Genomic DNA, 20,952 nt, shown 5'->3' with positions numbered 1-20,952 from the left:
AATCGAACAAAAATTTAAGAAAACCTGAGCAACTGAAGGCTCCTCCACTTGCGCGTAATTCGATTGCACTTTTTTCCGGCCTTTGACAACACTTTGAGGAACTTTAAAGCACCCCCGCTGGTGCAGGCGTGTACCCTTGCATCCCCCTGACTAGTGGGCACCAATTTGACTCCCCGGGACCTTGGCCGGGACCCCCAGGGGTCGTCCACGGTAGTGTACCCAATGGAGGTAATTTTTTGTTGTTGAACTTTTTCGAACTGAGTTTTTTGTCGAATTTGTCAAATCTTTCTTGTTGTTGAACTTTATCGAACGGAGTTTTTTGTCGAATTTGTCGAACCTTTCTTGTTGTTAAACTTTATCAAATGGAGTTTTTTGTCGACTTTTTCGAACATTTCTCGTTGTCGAACTTTGTCAAACGTAATATGTTTTGTCAAACTTAATCGAATACTCACAATTTTAGCAACTTTTGAAAAGTTTGATTAAAGAATTTAATCGAACTTTTGTCGTTCGATTAAGTTCGACAAAGTTCGATTAGTTCGGTAATCGAGCTGTTCGATTAATTACGTCTGGGTTATAGTGCCGTTGTGTTGATTGACGGCTCCAAATTTGATCTCATATTATTGTTATCATCCGTACTCAGCACCCATTTTTGCCTAGCTTAAGGTACCAGGGCCGGCGAAACCGGGGGGGCTAGGGGGGCTATAGCCCCCCCCTTTTTGCAAAAAAATATCCGAGCCAATCTTTTCAAAAAAATTCAAAAAACATATGTTACCTTACCTGTTGAAGGGCCCAAAGTTTAGAAACCAATCTTACAAATTTGCCCATATCCATAAAACATCTAACTGGCAATAAAGGGGTATTTTTCACTTGAATTGGCAATGAGACGTTTTGTGTCGACTCGAAAGCGTCGTTTATTCTTTTTTTTTATTCCGAATACCCATTTAAATTAGAATCACTTTGGCCAATTGTAGTCATAATTCAAAAATTTTTTTCCATGGTGGGACCAATCCTTTGTCTATAATCATTGAAGCCCCCTCACTTTTAAAAAAATTCCCGGCCCTGTTTACCTTCCCTTTTTCATTTTGCACAGGTGTTTAGCTTTTAGCCAAACGTCCTATCTCATTTACAATGGGTATATCCGATGCCAAATGCTCACCCCGTCATTTGCCAGGATGCACTGGATTATATAGCATGGATCCAAGCCAATCCCTTTTCTATTTCTTTCTCTCAGTCTCTTGGCAGCCTTCAGGTGTCAGGACTTTTTAAGTAAATTAAACTAGCAAGCTATCAAAGAGAAATCAATAACTCAAAATTACTTTCCTTCTAGATGAAGAGCTCGAAGCTCGACCCAGCCAGTTGAAATTTTACTAAACTTCTATTTTTATGTAATGTTTTTTGAAAATTGCAGCAAGTGTGTTTTTGTTTTGATGAACACTCCCCCATCTTTCCTTTTGCCTCGATTCACCAAAGCGCGCGCCACGAGCACGCAGCAGCGGGTGGCGGGAAATGGGCATTTTTTTCTCAAAAGGCGTTGGTCTTTAGGTGTTGCGTTGGCGGGAGGGAAGGAGAGCATTTATTTAGTTATGTGTGAAGTGCTGTTTCCCAGGATAAGACTACAAAAATAGAAGAATCAATCCTGTGCCTAGACCTGACCCATGCCATATGGACGTTGGATGGAATGGAACATTTGTTAAAAAGGTTTTCATAGGTTTTTTTAACTTTGCATTTTTTTTGTCTATATTTCTGTTGCTATTGGGGGTTTCATGGTTTTGGGATTTGCGGAGGAGCGGAATTCAGCCCCGTTTTGAACGGAAATTTCAACGGAATTTTGGAAATTGGAGCCACTGTCGGTGGATGAAGGAAAATTGGCAATTTTAGTGTGGTGAAATAACGGAATTTAGCACTAACAACAGAAAGTCTCATGGAATTTCGGAATCAGCAAAATATTAATCAAAAGTCCCGGCGGAATTTATAACAAAAACCTTAAATTTTAACGGAATTTTCGGTGGTGAACACTGAACGAAATAAGAGTTTTTTGACGGAAAATCCGGAAAAAATTGGCTCTTTTTTATCAAAAAGCGTTGATGACATTTCTGAGTTGTGCCGTCATGGTTACTTTTCTCTGCGTTGAATAGAATCTGGATTGGTTTGTCGGTAGTCTAACTCGCAAAATTTAGTCACTTTTAGGGCCGACTAAGTTTTGGCCGATAAGGTAGTTTTATTTGCTCCCTTTGAACTTCGAAAAACTTCACTTTCAAAAACAGAAAATCAAAAGAATTGTCTTAGAAGAGAGATAATGTCTCCAACACCAAAGCCAAAGCCATTCTTTAAATGAACATTGAACTTTGTTGAAATCGCTTTTTAAACCAAAATGAAATTCTGATTTTCTCAGCACTTTTCATTCATGGGCTTGATAATCTATTATTCATGAAATATCCAAAGTTCAATTTCTAAACCATGGAAACATGTAAAATAGTACAGAGGGGGCGGGGGGTTTCAGGGGGTACCCGATTCCGCAATTCCGTCAATTTTTTCTCCAATTTCCGTCAAACCGTCTCAAATTGAACCAAAATTCCGTCACCGAAAATTCCTTTGAAATTCAATATTTTTGTCGAAAATCCCAAATTTTGAATATCTTTTACCAATTCCGAAATTCCGCAAATTTTTTTGCTAAATTCCGTTTTTCCGCACTAAAATTGTCTAATTTTCCGTCTCCGTCAGAGAACCCAATTTCCGTAATTCCGTCTAAATTTTCGCCAAATTCCGCCACTCCGTCCGAAAAAAGGGCCGATTCCGCTCCTCCGCCAACCATGAAACCCCCCCCCTACAGAGCATAGCAAAAATTAGCCATGATATCTGCAGGCACTTCACATGGTTCCTCATCCCCACTGACAGCATCGAGTCCTCGGCCATTTCCGGAATCAACATTGATAGTGGAATCCTGGGGACTGATTTTTATTTTGCTAATTTTTTACTAGTCTCAAGAAATTTGTTTGGGGATTGTGGCTCGGCCCCTTTTCTATGCTATATACTTTTTTTTATAAGAACATCCAAAATATTGAAGCCTTTGGTTTGGATGTTCTTAACTTTTTGAGTTTTAAGCCTAAAAATGTTCTTAACATGTTCTTATTTTCGCCATTTCTAATGTATTTTGTCCATATTCTTAAGAAATGTTTTAGAGTCAGCGAAGCCTTGAAATGTTATTAACATGTTCTTAACATTTTGGCCATCGAAGCCTTATGTTCTTATAAAAAAACGTGTATTTTGAAAGAGAGCTGGATAACACTAAACACCACTTCTCGTTAAATGAAGTGTCACAATTATCGACTTTTTGTAAAAAAAATGCTTGTTTTTCGATTCTGGAACTTTCCTTTGTCTTTTGACGTGGTATTGAGAATTCCCAAAAGTCATAGCTCGTCAAACTAAGGTTTTTCAGGGCTTAAACCCAATTTGTACTACTCTAGTCCTACCATAAACAGATATTATTATCGTCCGTTACAATGATAGTAAAGACGGGAAAATAGGGTGGTATGGCGTTACGGCGGTATACGGAGGAAAAATCGGTGAGAGAGTTTCGAAGACTGGCAAACTCTACCCACTGTAAAATCTTTTCGGCAAAAAACGCATTTGCAAATTTTCTTCGCGGCTTTGGACTTATTTCTTAGATAGCGATTTGTCTTATACTATAGCACACCCTAGTCCTACCTTTGGCCATTCCATGAGTCTATTTTGTTATTTTTTCAATGAGTTATAATGAACGCTAGGTGCCTTCATGAACATATAAACGACTAGACATCTATCTTTTATTGTCTCTTTGAAGCGAGCTTCTTTGCCGCCTGTATTTCAAAATTGGTATGAAAAATCCGACAATATTCCGTCATAATTTTATTTCTTTGAATTATTTAGGTAAAAAGATTGATAGAGCTTTTGCTTAAACATTACTCCTAATGTGCAAAAAAATTATTTTGGAATTTTTTTACAAGTTTGTAATTTATTTTATCAACATTTTCAACTCTGAAATGCAGAATTTCAACTGCGTGTATACTTTTGAATCTCTTTTGTCACTCCAATAATTTGTTTTATGACAGAAAATAGCTTGCCAAATTTGAGAGCCTGTGTAATAATAATATCGAAATTAGAATGTGACACGCTCTAAAATTATTAGACACTTTTGAGTCAAAATTTAGAAATATTAGTCGGAGTTTTGACAAGCTGACGATGATTTTGCCTCTGTTATCTTTGTTATGATATAGATAAAAGACTTGAGAAAAGTAGAATAACAGAGACTTTTGTCGAAGTTTTGACGTTGTTAGTAAGGTATTCCCAAGTGGATTATCATCAAAATCTATTGTTTCATTTTATGCTTTTAACGAGGCGGCAACGAAGCTAGCAGCCCTTTCTACAAAAAGACAAAAGAGATGGATGTCCAGTCGTTTATATGTTCATGGTGCCTTCTACCTTGCATATACCTAAAATTATATCAACTGGAGTCAAGAAAATATTTGAGCTAGAATCAAGATTTTATCACAAAAAATATTAATCTACTTGAACTTTATTTTACATTTTACATTTCATGATTAGAATATAAATCTATGAAAAAATGAAGAAAAATCTAAAAAAAATCAACGCAATCAGCAATAAGCAATCAAATCAATCAAGAATCAACAATCAATCAATCAATCAATCAACAATCAATCAATCAATCAATCAATCAATCAATCAATCAATCAATCAATCAATCAATCAATCAATCAATCAATCAATCAATCAATCAATCAATCAATCAATCAATCAATCAATCAATCAATCAATCAATCAATCAATGTTTCAGAGGGAAGCGGTAAGAAAGAAAACATGTGCCAAAAATTACAATTTTAATCAAAGAAGTCGTATTTCATAAACGTTTATTCGTTTATTTCTTCTTCGCTCGCATTTGGCAATGCAATCACAGCATACTACATAAAATGCTAATATAGCAAAAAATAAAATCTATCTTGAAATAAAAAAATACCAAGAATCAAGAAAAGATAGCAAGAGAGATTTCTATTAAACGAGTCGAAACAAATTAAAATGTCTGCTCAAGAGGTTTGTCGGTTCAATCAATGCTTCAGTTCTAACTAATAATATAATAATATAATTAATAAAAAATTACCATTGAAAAGATAATTCAGAACTTAGTGTTCCTGAAAACAATTGTTATAGTAGCATTTCGAAAATTTCAATCTTTAAAAATTTGACAAAACAAACTAATGTGTGTCCTTCAAACAAGGGTTCTAATCAAATCTAGAAAATCTAAAACTAAACAATTATCTTAAAATCGAACTTCAAAAGAATCAGTATGCGTAATATATCGAATCCAACGTGCTGGTGTGTACATACCATTCGCTTCGATGACTTTTAGTGTTTTCACTTTCAGACCAGAGTTAACGAAAGCTGGGAACTCAAAAGTTAAACGTACGGGACCGAACTCTTGTTTACATTTCCTAGTGATTGTGGGTACGTTAATTTTGATATTACATGATTGTTCTGAACCGCCGTGGATACGCTTTATGTTCCAAACCAAGAGTTTCTCTTTTTGTTTATATTCCATGGCTGGGTTGCCAAGCGACGGATCATTTGTTGTTGATTTCGGTAACGGTACGGTGACGGCTACGGCAACAGCGTGATGTTGTGATGGTACAGTGCAGCGAACACGTAAACGCAATACAAGCGTATCATCCCCTGACTCTTCTAAAAACGAATTTACTTGAAACGGTAATTCTGACAGATTGAAAATGCTATAGCGGAAAGCCACCCATCCACCGGCGGGTGGAGAAAATAAAAGGGATCTGTGTTTCTCGAATTCATCTTGGTTGAATGGGAAGCGGTAAGAAAGAAAACATGTGCCAAAAATTACAATTTTAATCAAAGAAGTCGTATTTCATAAACGTTTATTCGTTTATTTCTTCTTCGCTCGCATTTGGCAATGCAATCACAGCATCCTACATAAAATGCTAATATAGCAAAAAATAAAATCTATCTTGAAATAAAAAAATACCAAGAATCAAGAAAAGATAGCAAGAGAGATTTCTATTAAACGAGTCGAAACAAATTAAAATGTCTGCTCCAGAGGTTTGTCGGTTCAATCAATGCTTCAGTTCTAACTAATAATATAATAATATAATTAATAAAAAATTACCATTGAAAAGATAATTCAGAGCATTGTGATTTCAAACCTTTTGTAATGAAGAAGAAAAAACATAACTTAGTGTTCCTGAAAACAATTGTTATAGTAGCATTTCGAAAATTTCAATCTTTAAAAATTTGACAAAACAAACTAATGTGTGTCCTTCAAACAAGGGTTCTAATCAAATCTAGAAAATCTAAAACTAAACAATTATCTTAAAATCGAACTTCAAAAGAATCAGTATGCGTAATATATCGAATCCAACGTGCTGGTGTGTACATACCATTCGCTTCGATGACTTTTAGTGTTTTCACTTTCAGACCAGATTTAACGAAAGCTGGGAACTCAAAAGTTAAACGTACGGGACCGAACTCTTGTTTACATTTCCTAGTGATTGTGGGTACGTTAATTTTGATATTACATGATTGTTCTGAACCGCCGTGGATACGCTTTATGTTCCAAACCAAGAGTTTCTCTTTTTGTTTATATTCCATGGCTGGGTTGCCAAGCGACGGATCATTTGTTGTTGATTTCGGTAACGGTACGGTGACGGCTACGGCAACAGCGTGATGTTGTGATGGTACAGTGCAGCGAACACGTAAACGCAATACAAGCGTATCATCCCCTGACTCTTCTAAAAACGAATTTACTTGAAACGGTAATTCTGACAGATTGAAAATGCTATAGCGGAAAGCCACCCATCCACCGGCGGGTGGAGAAAATAAAAGGGATCTGTGTTTCTCGAATTCATCTTGGTTGACACACTCATGCAATGAAACATCGTCGAATATAGCACTCGTCATATCACGGTTAACCGCATTATTTTCCCAGTTCCTTATACGTAAATTCTCGTTCAAATCAATTCGGATTTGTGGACTCCCGGCTAGGAAACTCTGAACTTTAATACATCCGTCTAAATGGTATTTAATAATTTGGCCATTGTCTGAAACCACCACAGTCAGTCTTTCAATGACGTCAATAAAAACTTCATTTTTCTCTTTCATGACTGATTTCATGGGAGCCGAGCTGGCGGCAACTTTTTTATCGGGGGCGGAAGGGGCGCCAAATAAATTCATCGTTGGAAGGGGTTTTGGAGCGGCGCTTGAACGTTGCAATGGATGCGGTTCGTTAAAAATAAACTCCTTTAATTCATCAGTCGAGGTGGACTGTGGATACCCATAATCCAACACTTCATCTAAGAGTTCGTAAATTAAAGCAAAGTTATAGCGTACAGCTTCCTCATGTACCACGCCACAATAGTCTTTACACAAAGATGCGATTTTCTGTAAAAACTCTAATATAAAAGCAGGCGAGACATTCTCAATAGTGGTGCATACGAAATATAACCCGTATTGAATGATGTATACGAATTGCGTGCCTTCGACGTTAAATATCGGTGGTGGATGTGTGCCATTTGTGCGTAACATTTTCAAACGCCTATGAAAGATTTCTGGAGTGATTGACACAACATCGCCACGGTAATCTCGATATGCTAATGTGTCACCGCGTTCAGAAAGAATGAAGAATTGGGAGATCATTACGAAATTGGATTCGATGAAAAGGTATGATGCTCTAAGAAAAGAGAAATTAAAATGTTGTTATATATAAACCTATTTCTGAGTATTAAAAGCTTTAGTTTTACATAGTTTTCCCGTTTCATATCAGACACATATAAGCCGAATGAAAGGAATGTCTTATTCAACAAATTTTATATTTCCTTATGATTATGTAATAGGTCTTTATGCTGCTTGATGTTGGCCTAGTTTTGATTACTCTTTACCTCATTAAATTCGTTGTAAAGGAAGTCCCTTAATGGGGGATTTAATCTCATAGATTTCGCGAAATAAGGTATCATCCGGGAATAAAGTCTGTATCAACAAGTCTGTATAATTTGGCAGTAAAAAAACGCAAAATCATGAAAGTGTTTGTTTCTTACATTTCTGTCCATGGTTGTAGTAGAAAGTCATATGTACCTTTTAATTTAAGTTTCCTTTTTAGGGTAAACTCTCTTCTCTAGTGCCTTGATCCTCTTCAAGACAATATCAGTGCTCTCGCAAACTAATTGGAAACGTTTTTCTTCAGAGTAAATGCTGCCTTCGTGTTGTTGATTTGTGGAGACTTGACTCAAGTACGAAATATGCTCGTTTAATTTTCGCTCAACGCCTTCAAGTCCTATGAAATAAAGTAAATTATTTGAATGAATGAATGAATAAATGAATTAACAGAAAAGTGCTAGAAAGAACGAATGCAAACTAAATGATTGTAAGAATATACGGATGCAATAATGAATGAAAAAATTAATGCAATAATGTATGGTTAAGTGAATGAATGAATGAATGAATGGAAAAGTGCTAGAAAGAACGAATGCAAACTGAATGATTGTAAGAATATAGATAGAGATGAAATAATGAAGGAAGAAATGAATGCAATAATGTATGGTTAATTCGCAATGAATATATGTGTGAATGAATGAATGAATGAATGAATGAACGAATAAATGAAGGAAGAAATGAATGAATATGAGAATGAATGAATGAATGCGAGACTAAATCGATACAAGAATGAAATGAATGAATTAGTGAATAAACAAATGAAATAAGATCTGATACCTTTTAAAAATTCGGTGGTTCTTGCAATAACGTATTCTTCAGATGGTTGTTGTTTTGACAATTCCAAGAGAGACTGAGAAGCAGATTCAATGACTACCACAACGTCCTTTTCAACTTCCTCTAATTGTTTGAGACGGTCTCGAGATAAAGACATGACCAACCAGCCTTAGTTAAATGATACTCTCAAATTGCCTTTTTTTTCAAATCATCTTTATTTTCACTTTTAATAATCTGGAAAAATAAAATGATGATTTGTATTTAAGTAATATATAAATTTACCCCATATTGGGCTGAATCGGTATGAAAATATTCAAACTTAGGAGGGGAATGAGTCTTTAAACAATTTTATGAGTGTTTCAGTGAATGATAAGTCAAGGTTTCCGCTCAGTTTTAAAGTACATGTTTTTTAATATACAGTAATATCAGCAAGTGTCTTTCCCTTGGTCATAGGCTCGTGTATGCTTAAGTTCTCAAAGCATCCAGACATAGCTTATTTATTATATGCTTATTAATCATGCTCATGATTCACCCTTGAAAAAATATTTCAGGCTGACATGCTTATGTTATGTTTAGGAATTTTGCAAATCGGAGCCTTCATATATGCTTAAAGTGTTATGCTTATAAAAGAAAACATGTACATACAGAATACAGATAAAGAACTTCTCACCAAGCCTCTATCAGAACAACTAAATACCCCCATGAAAGCCCTTCCATTAGCGAAATTTTAGACTTGGAGTAGGGAGAGTGCTGAAAACATGAGAGAAACTGAATGATGCATGGAAAAACCACCCACAAAAATTTGTTACAAGAGGAATGTGAAAGAAGATCGGTTAGAGGCCCATCGTGAGCCTAGCTTGTAAATCTGTATAATAATAATGAGCAGATTAAATCGCTTGTTAATTACTTAACCGTATTTTAAGCAATTTGAAAAATTCAAAAAGGTCAGAAAATTAAGAAAAAAGTTAAAGATAGTATCATTTGTCAATTTTGACAACGTCATTCTCAAAAAGGGTTATTTCATTTAGAATTTACATACTATAATAATAAGAAAAATACGAACGAAAAAAAATCAACATATTTCGTTAGCTAAAAAAACTTTAATTTTAGTTATTAGTACCTAATACAAATTATTTCGCTTTGAAAATTTATAGGAACCTAGTAGTAGTAAGAACATAAAATTTTATCAAAAAATCAAAAACGTATTTTTTCCAATAAAATATTATTGTATATAAATAATAACTTTTTTTAATATACTTTTTCATATGTTTTTAGTGTATTTTTGTGTTCTAAACATGCTGGCCCAATAAAATATACCAATAAAACGAACATCTCGGTTTGATTTATGAATACATTTTATTTCATATTCAACAAAACAAGAACTAACTTTCTATAAGACAGTTCGTAGTCAAAATGAGATTCTAATTTTGTAAACTGACATGCAATTAAAAATCCTACTCATTTGAAAAACCATTAAAGTAACCTACAATTTCAAAAAAACTTTAAAATTCCTATTGGGTACCCACCACAAATTTTGATAATATTGTAATTGTATATAAATATTTCAATATAATCGTTTGAAACAAAAATAAACTTTCTTTCTTTAAACATAATACTACTATTAAAAAATATTGCTTAAAAGAATTGAAATAGAAAGTTACTTGGTACAGCTTGGTAATGGTATTTAAATGTCTCTTGAAGACACAAGAATAACATTTTTCGTTAGATGAAGTTGTATGTCTTGACATTCTTTACCAAGACAAAACTTTCTATCTATTCTTTTGAAAACTTTCTTTGACTGTGTTATTTGATTAAACCGACAGGGAGACTTTGTCAAAACCAGCCATGAGCAAACTATCCAGATGTAGTAGATCCCCAATGCTAATGATCCACCATCGACATCGATTTAAGTGGCAATGCATCTCCAGGACAATTCGTAGTATAACTCTTCCAAAGTAGTGTTGACATTCAAAAATGCATCCAAAAAAGCATTGAAGTTTAAATCCAAAAAGAGCAATTCAAGCATTATTTCCATTACATATATACGAAAATCACCAGAAATCACCAGAAATTTCCAATTGAAAAAAAAAGAAGACCTAATATTTGTGTTTATCAAGAATCATCTTGGTCAGAATCTGAAGAACTGTCATCACCATTCATCAAATCGACATCATCCATCAGATCTGGCAACGGGAAACGCAAAATTGCTGCCACACCTGATAATTGACCAAGCTCTAAAGATGATGATCAAGAAACAAAATTACAATAGTGGATGTAGTTCCTTTAGCAAAATCTTAAATTGATTATACACAAAATTTATCTTTAAAAATTTAATTATTGTAATGATGTCAAACTTTTCAAGTTTATTGAAGAAAAAAAAACCATTAAATTTCCTGGATATTTAACTCTACTTTGTAGGTCTTGATTCCGTATCGTTTTTTCTCGATTACATTTGACTTTGAATGTAGAAACTGTGACAGGCAGAAGACAGACAATACTGAAATCAATGCAATACGTGAAAAAAAGTTCCAAATATATGCAAAAAGATAAAAGTCGCTTAATCTAGGTTTGATCACTTACGCTCTCCAGAAACATGAAGACTTGAAAAGATTCTAAAATGTAAGAAAAAAAATTGATTATAAAAACGAAAATCTAAACCTCTCAAATCATTCCACCTAGGACAACGAAGGCCAACCGAGACAAAGACAAAATTTCATACCAATCCATATTTCTATATTCACTATTTTTGTTTCCTATAATATTCTGCTCTCTTTTATTCTTTTCTTAGTTCTGTAATAATTTTCATTTCTTCTAGGTTCCCCTTGTCTCGAGAAAATCTCTTTTTTTTTGTTCAATCCGCTGGTGTTGCGCGAAAATATTAATTCCCTTCACTTCCATCACTTCCCTGGTATCGCTGCCCCAGCTGACCGCTTAATGGGCTTGGGGGAGCGTGTCGAGTTGTTATACGTGTGGGGCCAAAATTTTAAAACGCAAGTGACACCCACTATGTTTTGGACGACGAAAGAAAATCTATCCCTTTTTGCACCTTCTAAAAGAAACTTTTAGTTATGTTTTTAACATTTTGATTTTTGGAAAATACATATTTATGAAGCACTCCACCTGTATGTGCACTCTTTGCTTTGCTTAACCTTCTTTGCTCTAGATACTTCTATACTAACTTTCTTGCATTTTTATTATTATACTTTAAGAATTTTTGTTTCGTTCCTCGAATTAGTATAATTTTTCGTGGCGATAGCATTTTTAGTTGGGATCGGGGAGTCTGGATTGAGGGTGGGAATTTTAGGGTTAGGTGGGACCTGAAATTTTAGGTGGGACCTGGAACCCCCTTGCACACTATGGTGACTTTTTAATTAGGCAAAAAAACATAATTTTTAAGATTTAAGATGGAATCATGGTCTCCTGCATTTCCCTGCAGAAGATATAACTTACTTCACTTCACCATTGTTATCACGTACACCTTCCACAAGATTGACATATCTTTTTCGTGTAGCCAATTCCTGTGATCTACGAATAAAAAACAATTTTGCCATGTACTTTAGTATGATGGTTGGCCAAAGTGCAATTTTCATTTTAATTAACGTTTAACTAATAACTTGATTTTTATTTCACATAAACCGATGAACTGAAACACTTTGTTTTGCTACTATGTGGAAACCAAGGGGGGGGGTTAAGCCTGATTACCCTGAGATGGTTCACACATGGTAGCAAAAAACTTTCTGAAAGAAATTTCCGTGAGGACTATATTTTGAGTTTCGCGAGTTTTAATCCCCGCAAAATTTAATCTCTTACAGTTTGTCCAGGTTTGTTTCCTAAAATCTCAAAAACCTTTAAGAAAATTAAAAAAAATTATAGAAAATTAATCCCCAAGGTATGTCTCTAAGATAGAACTTTCAAAGGTTGAAAAATGAATATGCACCTTTAATGAAATGTCTAAATGCAACATTAGTTTGTTGTTAAATATTCGTATTTAGTGAGTAGTTAGTCAAGCAAGGAAGAAAATATAAATATGACTTATGTATTCAACTAAAGATACATGGTACAAACCGAAATAATTCATCAGTAACCATTAACGTTTCAATAGCAGCCATTTCATTTGCTCTTTCTACGTAACCAATACTAAGATTGAAAAGGTGAAAAGATGCAAATTATAACTGTTATTCAAACATGAGAAATAGTGATGGAGAAAAAGTCTGGATTTCCTTTTCAGAGAAATCCTAATTTCCAGTTTACAGTTTACTCACTGTTGCGACTTACTTTTGAAAACGCAAAATACTGCAAAATATACCTTTTTTACCAGGGGGGTACCAAGTTGTGGTACTGGACCAGTGCCGAAAAGTTGTACTTTCTTGTTTTTTGAAATTTATCTGAGACCACCACCACTTACTACCCTGGTACTAAGTTGAATTTACCCCTTAAAATAGGTATACCACCCCTTAGTACCCAGTACAATCTTGATATCACCATTGAGAAATGACACACCACCGTTAAGTACCCTGTACTAAGTTGATCCCCCCCCTCAAAATAGGTATACCACCCTTTAATTCTTAGTAATGGTGCTTTGTTTCAAATTTGCACAATAATTACACCAATCAGGCCTACTATGATAACACCCAGGGCCAGGGGAAAACAAAAATCAAAAGTTTAATAAATAATTAAACATAATAAACATCCTAATAAAATGGTAAGAAATATAGACTGCCTATAAATAAGAATTTTTTTGTGATTTTCAGGATTTTGAGTGCCAGATACTAACTTGATGCCTCGTATTTGGTATTGAGACCACCATTTAGTCCCTTGATACAAAGTTGCAAAAATATCTTTTCAATTGGACCACCACTTAGTACAATGTACTAGTTGTTTTTTACTTACCTTATCAGACCACCACCCGGCACTGGCCCCCACAACTTAGTACCGACCCCCCCTGTTTTTACCCTTAAAATATAAGTTTTAACGCAAAACTAAAAGGAACGTTTTTGAAGGAAGATATTTTTTACATAATGGAATCCATGAAACTTTTGAAGGCTTTCTAGGTCTTCCAGGATCTTGATAAAATATCCCTTACTGAACATTTTACATGTTTTTTTATAACCATTACACTTATAAGCATATTTAGATATATTTATGTGTTAAGCATTACTATCCTCTAATATTTTGCTTGGAATATCAGTATCCTTCAAGCATTTTTGAAACCTTGTTAATCTCTCGATCTAAGCATCTATGAGCCAGGTTTTGGACTTTCATATGCTTATAACAAAAAAATCAAAAACAGTATCTGAAACATTAAGGGTTCCTTCAAGTTCCTTGTTTAATTCTTACCCATAGAAAGCTCTATCTGGTTCAGATTGTAACATACTGTAAAAAGCGTCCAAGGTTTTGACCTCTCCAGCAGCTTTTGTGTCTGATAATTTGGCAAGCACAGCTGGTTCTGCAAGCACTTCTAAATAGTTATAAAAATAATCAATAATTATGTAACTTTATTAAAAAATACATTCCATTTAGAAAATTAGATCTAGGTCCATTATATTAGCACCATTTAGCGCTCTTTTACTCATGGGAGGAACCAAACATGTGTTGGCGGATGAATAAACATTAGTTATTGGATTCTTAATGATACTAAACCTTTTAATGAATGCTTAAACCCAGATGAAGCATGAACCTGAAAAGACAAAACAAAAACTTGGCTATGATGAACTTTCCTTTTACTTGTAAAATTGCAAAAATTTCTTACTATGTTTATTTTTTAGAATAACTTGAATAGACAAATACTTCCTGTAAGTTTCCTTTGAGTTTTTATTTAAAGCTTTAGAATAAATAATATGGGCAACTTACCATCAAAAATTTTGATTTGTTTTCAATTAGAACTTTTTGCTCCAACTTGACGGCTTGATTAAACATGTATTCTGAAAATTGGTCCTAAAAATAAAGAAATTTGTGAATAATATTCTTTAAAGAAACATTGTTCAATTTATTCAATGTTGTTGATAAGTACAAAAGTACAAAAGTACAATATTATTAAAAATTGTTCAAGAAAACTGTTTGTTTATTTTCTTTTATATGAACTTCTGGAAGGAGACAAAGAGATCGACAAGGCTTTGTTTTTTGAGGTTAAAATAATCAGAAAATTCCAAAATATTCCCTCCAGGAGATGAATAGATCAAAGATACAAATTGCATAGGTCTAGATCACAGTGATACTTACCTTCACAAAACCAGGACTTGCAACAAGAATACATTTCAGCACTAAAAAAAGACAATAGTAGAAAGCCTTCAAAAAAAATAAAAAATAATTGTACGTACTTTTTAATCATGCTCTATCATTATCAGTGTTGCAACAAGGTTTTGTGAATATGGACAAAAACCTTAGGATTAGATGGACATTTGAACCAAAAACCCTCTTACTGGCAAGACGGAAATGATATATTTGTATCTCAACTGGCCGGTATTCGTCTACAGACGGAAAAGTTGCAACACTGCATTATATATTCTGGTTTATTATATTGACACAAAGAAGTTACACTTTATGTAGTCTCCAGCTTAAAAGATATTATATTTACACTAGTTTTACTAGTGAACTCTCAAACCTTATGTGCATAAATTAGTTGCAAATAATCATCAATATTTAATCTACAAACCTTCAAAATTGAAATGCCTTAAAGCTGCTTGAATGACTTGATCATAGAATTTAAAAAGACCCTGAAATTGAGACAAAAACATTCTAAAAATAGTGTTGGAGTATAGAAAAACACTACAGTATCAAAAAGGCAAAGTACTTCAAATTTAAATCACTATATAAAACAATTGCACTTTTGAATTGAATCTAATCAAATAGAAATACATTGTTATATAGTTTCAGGTAAGGAGTGTTAAAGATTGAATTGAGAAACAAATAAGGATAAAGGCCAATGAAGGTCAACAAACTTTATCATGTTGGGTACAATTTCCTCTTCTCTTTCTTGGAATATTAACTTCAATTTTAGCACGGACGATAGTCATTGTGGAAAGCACCAAACAGACATGAGCTATTCCTTCTTGCATCACAATTGCACCCAAATCTGCTTGCTTTGCTGCATCACAAGCTAATTCTGTGAATGGACAGAGTATGTAAATTTAATATGAATTAATGGGCTTTTCTTAATATGTAATTTTTCAAGTATAGAGAATATATTCAAATAGTGTTTTAAGTATTATCAAATTGAAGTCTGATACAAATCCACAATTTTTTGCAAGGAACATAAATAGATTACCAATTCTTTCAATGCTAACAATATCCCATTCAAGTTTTGTCAAAACAAATTTCCGATTCAACTCCAGGTCAATTGTGTGATACTGACCCATCTAAAAGGTCAATCAGAAATTATTTTTCAAAATTTTGAAACATTTGTTTTATTTTGATGACTCTTCCGACCAACTAGTATTTTATCTGGTAGTTTTTGAAGGAAGAAAGTTGTTAAGATTTCATCATAAAAAAAAAACAAAGCAAACAAACATGACTTTTCCTATTTATTTTGGTAAACATAAAATATCATGAAATTAATTTAGGTAAGACTAAAGATACCTTAACATATTGATTTTCTTCCACATTTCTCCCCTTGACACGTAAAACACATGCTTGAATGTCAAAATCAGTTGCCTCAACTTGAATAGTTAATGTTGTGCGGATTTTATTGCTTGAAGTACTGCCGGTAGCTGACTCTGTTTGTACTTTCCTATGTAAAAAGTTGAAATGGTACTATGTGTTTGTTTTGAAAAGAACCCTATTATCTATTTTCAATGTATAGATTTCTATTCAACAAAGAACTATAAAATTTTAACAAAAGGACTTTCCCTAAAAAAAGACTTTACCAAAATTTGAGCAAATTTGGGCAGAAAATCAATCCTCATGGTGCATTTTCTTGAAATTTTTTTACCATTTAACAGCAAAATTTGGTCAGATTTTCCAAATTTACACCCTTAAAAAGTGCTCATTTCGAGCCTTACTGTGCATTTGGGAAGCACATAAAGTAGGTCATTTACTTTGAGTAAATTTATTTTTAATAAAATTATTATCTTGAAAGTTCAATTGAAAACTTTGTCTCCAAAAACCTTTCAAAATTATTTACCTAATGGTTGTGGATTTTAGAAGATCTCGATTGGCAACCAAGTTGTATGCATGCCACATGTCCTCTGGCTCTTCAGGAATGAGGCCAACTTGGCTAAAACATTAAGGGAAATTTATTTATTTTATATAAAATATATTGATTTAAAATTTCTTACTTCTTCAATCAAAGGGTATAAAACAGGGAATCTATGAGCCTTTTTTCTCAGTTTTCGAAGATTATTTTTCAACCAAATCAAAACACAAGGTTTTTTCCTTCAACACTTATTTCTGCATATATAACAATATGAGCTTCACAATTCAATTGCAATTTGAGTTAATGAACGACATATAAAAAAATACACAATTTCTCTTTCGCACCAAGTAGGCTTTTAAATCGAAATATGAAAAGAACAAAAATTCTGGAACAAAGAAGACCAAATTAGTGACAAAACAATGGAGCGTTTGACGTCACTTACATGGAAAGTTACACATTTGTTATTTATTAATCCCATCGGGCGATAGGCGGTTAGGCGGCTGGCGTTCTCTGATTCTCTAATCAGTGTCCGGTCATTTCAAATGAAAACAAAAAAGTTAAAAAAGGCGCGCTATCAGTGAAAGTTATCGTGACATGTTGTGACAGAAAGTATGATTGATAAACTTGGTGGAGTTATCAAAACAAATTTATTGTCAAAGAGATTTAACAGTTAGTGAAAATACAGGCCAGATAATCAACAGTTCCATGTTTCGACCAATTGTACCAAGTTAGAGCAGCTGACGGTATTGATGTCTCTTTAAAGGAGAGAGAAATACCCTGAAACCTTTGATAAATCTCTGTCAGGGTTGGGTTTCAAATCAAAAAAATTTTTTAAAATCTTTTATTGTGGGTTCTTTTGTTGATTTTTTGCATCATCGCATCAATGAGACATGTGCCTCATTTCTTGAAATGGAAACACATGGTATTTCCCAAACTGTACTGTGAAGTCGGGTAACTTGCATCAGTGGAAGGAAACTTGCATAGCCATCAAACGACTGACCAATCAACAGTGCGTCACAAACAGCCATATAAACAAAACTCAACATTCTCACAAAAGTTGTCTTTTTGATTTCCCAAACATTCGTCTCAAGCGTTCCCTTCCACAATAATTTATGTAATTGCAATTGCGGTCAGTCCACAGTCGGCTTCAACATATACACGTGTTTTTATTTACGTGACCGAAGTGCCTACTAAAACAATCCGGGGGTAAATAGCGAAGCAACACAGCAGATTATTCGTAAGTATCTTTTGGCATTGACAATCAAATACAATATATTATACTATATTTCCTTAATTCAAAAATCAAAAATTCATTTTTCATTCGCGAAAAATAAAAATAAAAGAATAATGAATTAATATTACATACTAAAACGCCCCCGTCTTTTACTCTCATTTAATTTCCGATCTCGGCACGTGCAAAACGCCCGTCCGCCCAATATCCACCCAATCAGCTTAAATTCACTTTAATTGTCCTTTGACATTCAAAAAATAGTATTTAAAAATTATGAATTTATAATAATTACAAAAAACAAAAAGTTTGATACTTCATTAGTGAAATATTCAATAAATTCCTGGTTTCAATTTTCAGTGGGTGTTCTTCTAGGGCTTCGTTTATCGCGCAATTTTTGCGTCACACAAACTTTCTCGGCCGCTCGTAATAATTATACATTGCCAAATTTGGTTCTCCATTGTCGAGTCAGGATCGATGGTGACGTCACCTAAGCATAAAAAAGAAAGGATTTCGTCAGTTTTATGCATATATTAATTTGCGAGATATTCTATTCGACGCGCGAGCGCACTTTTCGTAGACTAGTCGGAGTACTTTCTTTTACTCGCGGGATTGATGGTAACTTTTCATCTTCGTTATTTTTAAAATGAAGCACAACCGAAAAAAAACGAAACTTCAGAAAGTTGCGTATTTCCAGTGAGTAAACGACTCTGACAATTAACAAAATTGATGATGATGATTTTTTTTCGGTCAGGCCAATGTCTCGTATTGGGGGTTCTAGTCTTGAGCCCAAAGCCTACGCAGGATTGCAGCGTTTGGGATTGGGTAAACGAGACAAAACTCTAAAAAAGCTGGTGTTTTGACGTGCTTCCGTGCTCTCGAAATATCGCGGTTTGAGACGCACTGATCAAAGCAGCAAAATTTCAAAACAAATAAACTACGCAGCTCCGCTCGCAGCTCTTCTCTACCATTTGTTTTTATTTAACTTTTTATTTTAATGACCAGACAGGTCATTCATTGGAGGGGTGCACAAGTTTCCCTCCACTGATGCAAGTTACTCGACTTCACGATATGTGGCTTCTTTTTGCAAATTCCATGGAAAAACTGATTTTTAGTCTTGCTTTTGCAGGATTTTTACTTAAATGTTTGCTTGCAGCATTGGGTCACAAAGTCCAAATAGTGTTTTCTCCTCTGTAGATTTGTATGAGGGTTAGACTACTACCGTAAGTTGGTCTAATATCGACATCCCTCGTCTAATTCCGACACCCTTTTTTAGAGACAGGAATAATAAGAAAGCTTGAATCACTGATCGAAAAAGAATAATTCCTCTCTGACGATTAAAAGCAAAGAAAAACAGTTTCAACCTTTCTATATCAATTTCAGCTGATAAAAAGAAGGGTGTCGAAATTAGAGGAGGGATGTCGACATTAGGCCAAGTTGCGGTAGTAAATTTTCCTGACTTTTCCAGGAATTTTTCTGCAATTTTCTCGGGATAACCAGCTTGAAAAGAATCCTAGTCTGGAAGAAAGCAAGGTAATACACGCTGGACATCCATCCCAGCGTATGATATACCTTCTTTCCAGACTGGGGAAAACATTGTCCTTTCCAGACTGGGGAAAACCTTGTCCTTGACCTTTTTCTTTCCACAGTGCCGGACAAACGGTACAGGAGAGCGGATTCAAACAGTGTGAGAGAAATGGTGAATCATCGGATTTCCAAATTGGATGATTGAGAGACTCAAAAAACCCATCAAAAGTAAGTTTACTTTATGAAACTACCTATCATATTTTTCATTCAAAAGCTCCTTTTTCAAATACCCAGAGTCCTGGTCTTTTTTTCCAATAGAAAAGTGGCAGTGGAATCTTATAATGGCAGCAGGAAAAAGTTCTTAAAGTGGAGAAAAATTTTTTTTTTTATATCATCTCCCTTAAATAATAAAAAAGCAAAGGCTCATAAAGTATATATGAAATTCATACCCTTTTCCATTTTTTTCAAAGTTTTTCCAGAGAAGCTTCATTTTGACAGTATATGACAAGAAAGAACCATTTCTTCAGGGTGTTTCATTTTTGAAATTTCACTTTGTTTTGCCAGGTCCATGTTGGTACGTCACTACTGGGCTGCCATGTTAGAATGTATCCTATTTTTCGACCCGCAGTTCGCTTATCCTGTAAATCAGTTATCTGTAAAGAAAGCGAAAGTACGTCAATAAACGAGAAGGGTCTTTTATTGGCAAGCTATATACCGCTAATTATACTTTTTGAATTTAAAAACTTTGTTTCATAAATAAATATACAATTTTAATTTTAATCGAGGCACTTATTAAATTTCAATTCTAAAACCGTTTAGGCAAACAATGAATCACAATATTCTGTACCCCCGTCTTTTAATATTTTACATGAGGTCATAAAGATGGTAGACTTCAGAATCAAAACAAATCAAAAAAGAGCAATCAGAGTATGGACGGTCAGTGAGACGGTTTTGGGGTTGTCATTTTATTTGTTCTATTTACATTCTTTCTCTAATTAGTGTAACAAGTTGTTTAGTACTCTACTTCTTGTTATAAACATGTGAATAATTGCTGATTAGTTCTTTAATCTGTGGTTAGTAACAAGAAACTTTTCTGCTTGGAGAAGTACAGTCTGGGAAATCCTCTCAATTGCACGCTTATGTTCCGAGGGCGTAAGCGCGCAATTGCATGGTTATAATTTACGCCCGCTCCCGCCCCGGTTGCTTAGGGATTTCAAGGGGTTCAGAATATTCTTATTCGGGCGAAGGCATGGTTTAACGGGCAATCCATTTTTACGGAATCTTCTTCTTCTAC

General features: G+C 34.2%; 3 protein-coding genes across 3 annotated transcripts; all 3 read right to left on the bottom strand.

Moving 5' to 3' along the window:
- Positions 1–5,861: 5,861 nt before the first annotated feature.
- On the bottom strand, positions 5,862–8,230 carry LOC136817677 (uncharacterized). The gene is made up of 2 exons (XM_067073994.1): positions 8,140–8,230; positions 5,862–7,738 (listed from the first exon to the last, which is right to left on the bottom strand). The coding sequence occupies exon 2, from the start codon at positions 7,702–7,704 to the stop codon at positions 6,382–6,384; it is 1,323 nt and encodes a 440-aa protein (XP_066930095.1). The 5' UTR covers positions 7,705–7,738; positions 8,140–8,230; the 3' UTR covers positions 5,862–6,381.
- LOC136817732 (mediator of RNA polymerase II transcription subunit 11-like) lies at positions 8,148–8,929 on the bottom strand. The gene is made up of 2 exons (XM_067074047.1): positions 8,776–8,929; positions 8,148–8,338 (listed from the first exon to the last, which is right to left on the bottom strand). The coding sequence occupies exons 1-2, from the start codon at positions 8,927–8,929 to the stop codon at positions 8,148–8,150; spliced, it is 345 nt and encodes a 114-aa protein (XP_066930148.1).
- Positions 8,930–9,737: 808 nt separating this feature from the next.
- On the bottom strand, positions 9,738–20,282 carry LOC136817675 (protein pelota homolog). The gene is made up of 14 exons (XM_067073993.1): positions 20,108–20,282; positions 16,892–16,984; positions 16,348–16,498; positions 16,037–16,127; positions 15,711–15,874; positions 15,425–15,485; positions 14,992–15,032; positions 14,623–14,706; positions 14,413–14,449; positions 14,110–14,230; positions 12,838–12,909; positions 12,223–12,297; positions 11,353–11,384; positions 9,738–11,006 (listed from the first exon to the last, which is right to left on the bottom strand). The coding sequence occupies exons 1-14, from the start codon at positions 20,146–20,148 to the stop codon at positions 10,885–10,887; spliced, it is 1,185 nt and encodes a 394-aa protein (XP_066930094.1). The 5' UTR covers positions 20,149–20,282; the 3' UTR covers positions 9,738–10,884.
- Positions 20,283–20,952: the final 670 nt, after the last annotated feature.

The sequence above is a fragment of the Clytia hemisphaerica genome, unplaced genomic scaffold, assembly GCF_902728285.1.
Source record: "Clytia hemisphaerica strain Z4C2 unplaced genomic scaffold, Clytia hemisphaerica genome assembly, whole genome shotgun sequence".
NCBI classification, from domain to species: Eukaryota; Metazoa; Cnidaria; class Hydrozoa; order Leptothecata; family Clytiidae; genus Clytia; species Clytia hemisphaerica.
Note: the sequence above shows the minus strand (reverse complement) of the source record. Positions and strands in the feature narration are given on the sequence as shown.

What these genes read in the sequence shown, in the direction of transcription:
- LOC136817677 (XM_067073994.1), bottom strand. Translation starts at nt 7,704, where the DNA reads ATGATCTCCCAATTCTTCATTCTTTCTGAACGCGGTGACACATTAGCA.
- LOC136817732 (XM_067074047.1), bottom strand. Translation starts at nt 8,929, where the DNA reads ATGTCTTTATCTCGAGACCGTCTCAAACAATTAGAGGAAGTTGAAAAG. An exon ending in AACCACCGAATTTTTAAAAG is followed by an intron (nt 8,339 to 8,775) that starts GTATCAGATCTT and finishes TTTATTTCATAG; the next exon opens with GACTTGAAGGCGTTGAGCGA.
- LOC136817675 (XM_067073993.1), bottom strand. Translation starts at nt 20,148, where the DNA reads ATGAAGCTTCTCTGGAAAAACTTTGAAAAAAATGGAAAAGG. An exon ending in AAGAAAATCAATATGTTAAG is followed by an intron (nt 16,128 to 16,347) that starts GTATCTTTAGTC and finishes TTGACCTTTTAG; the next exon opens with ATGGGTCAGTATCACACAAT. An exon ending in CAAGTCCTGGTTTTGTGAAG is followed by an intron (nt 14,707 to 14,991) that starts GTAAGTATCACT and finishes CTTTATTTTTAG; the next exon opens with GACCAATTTTCAGAATACAT.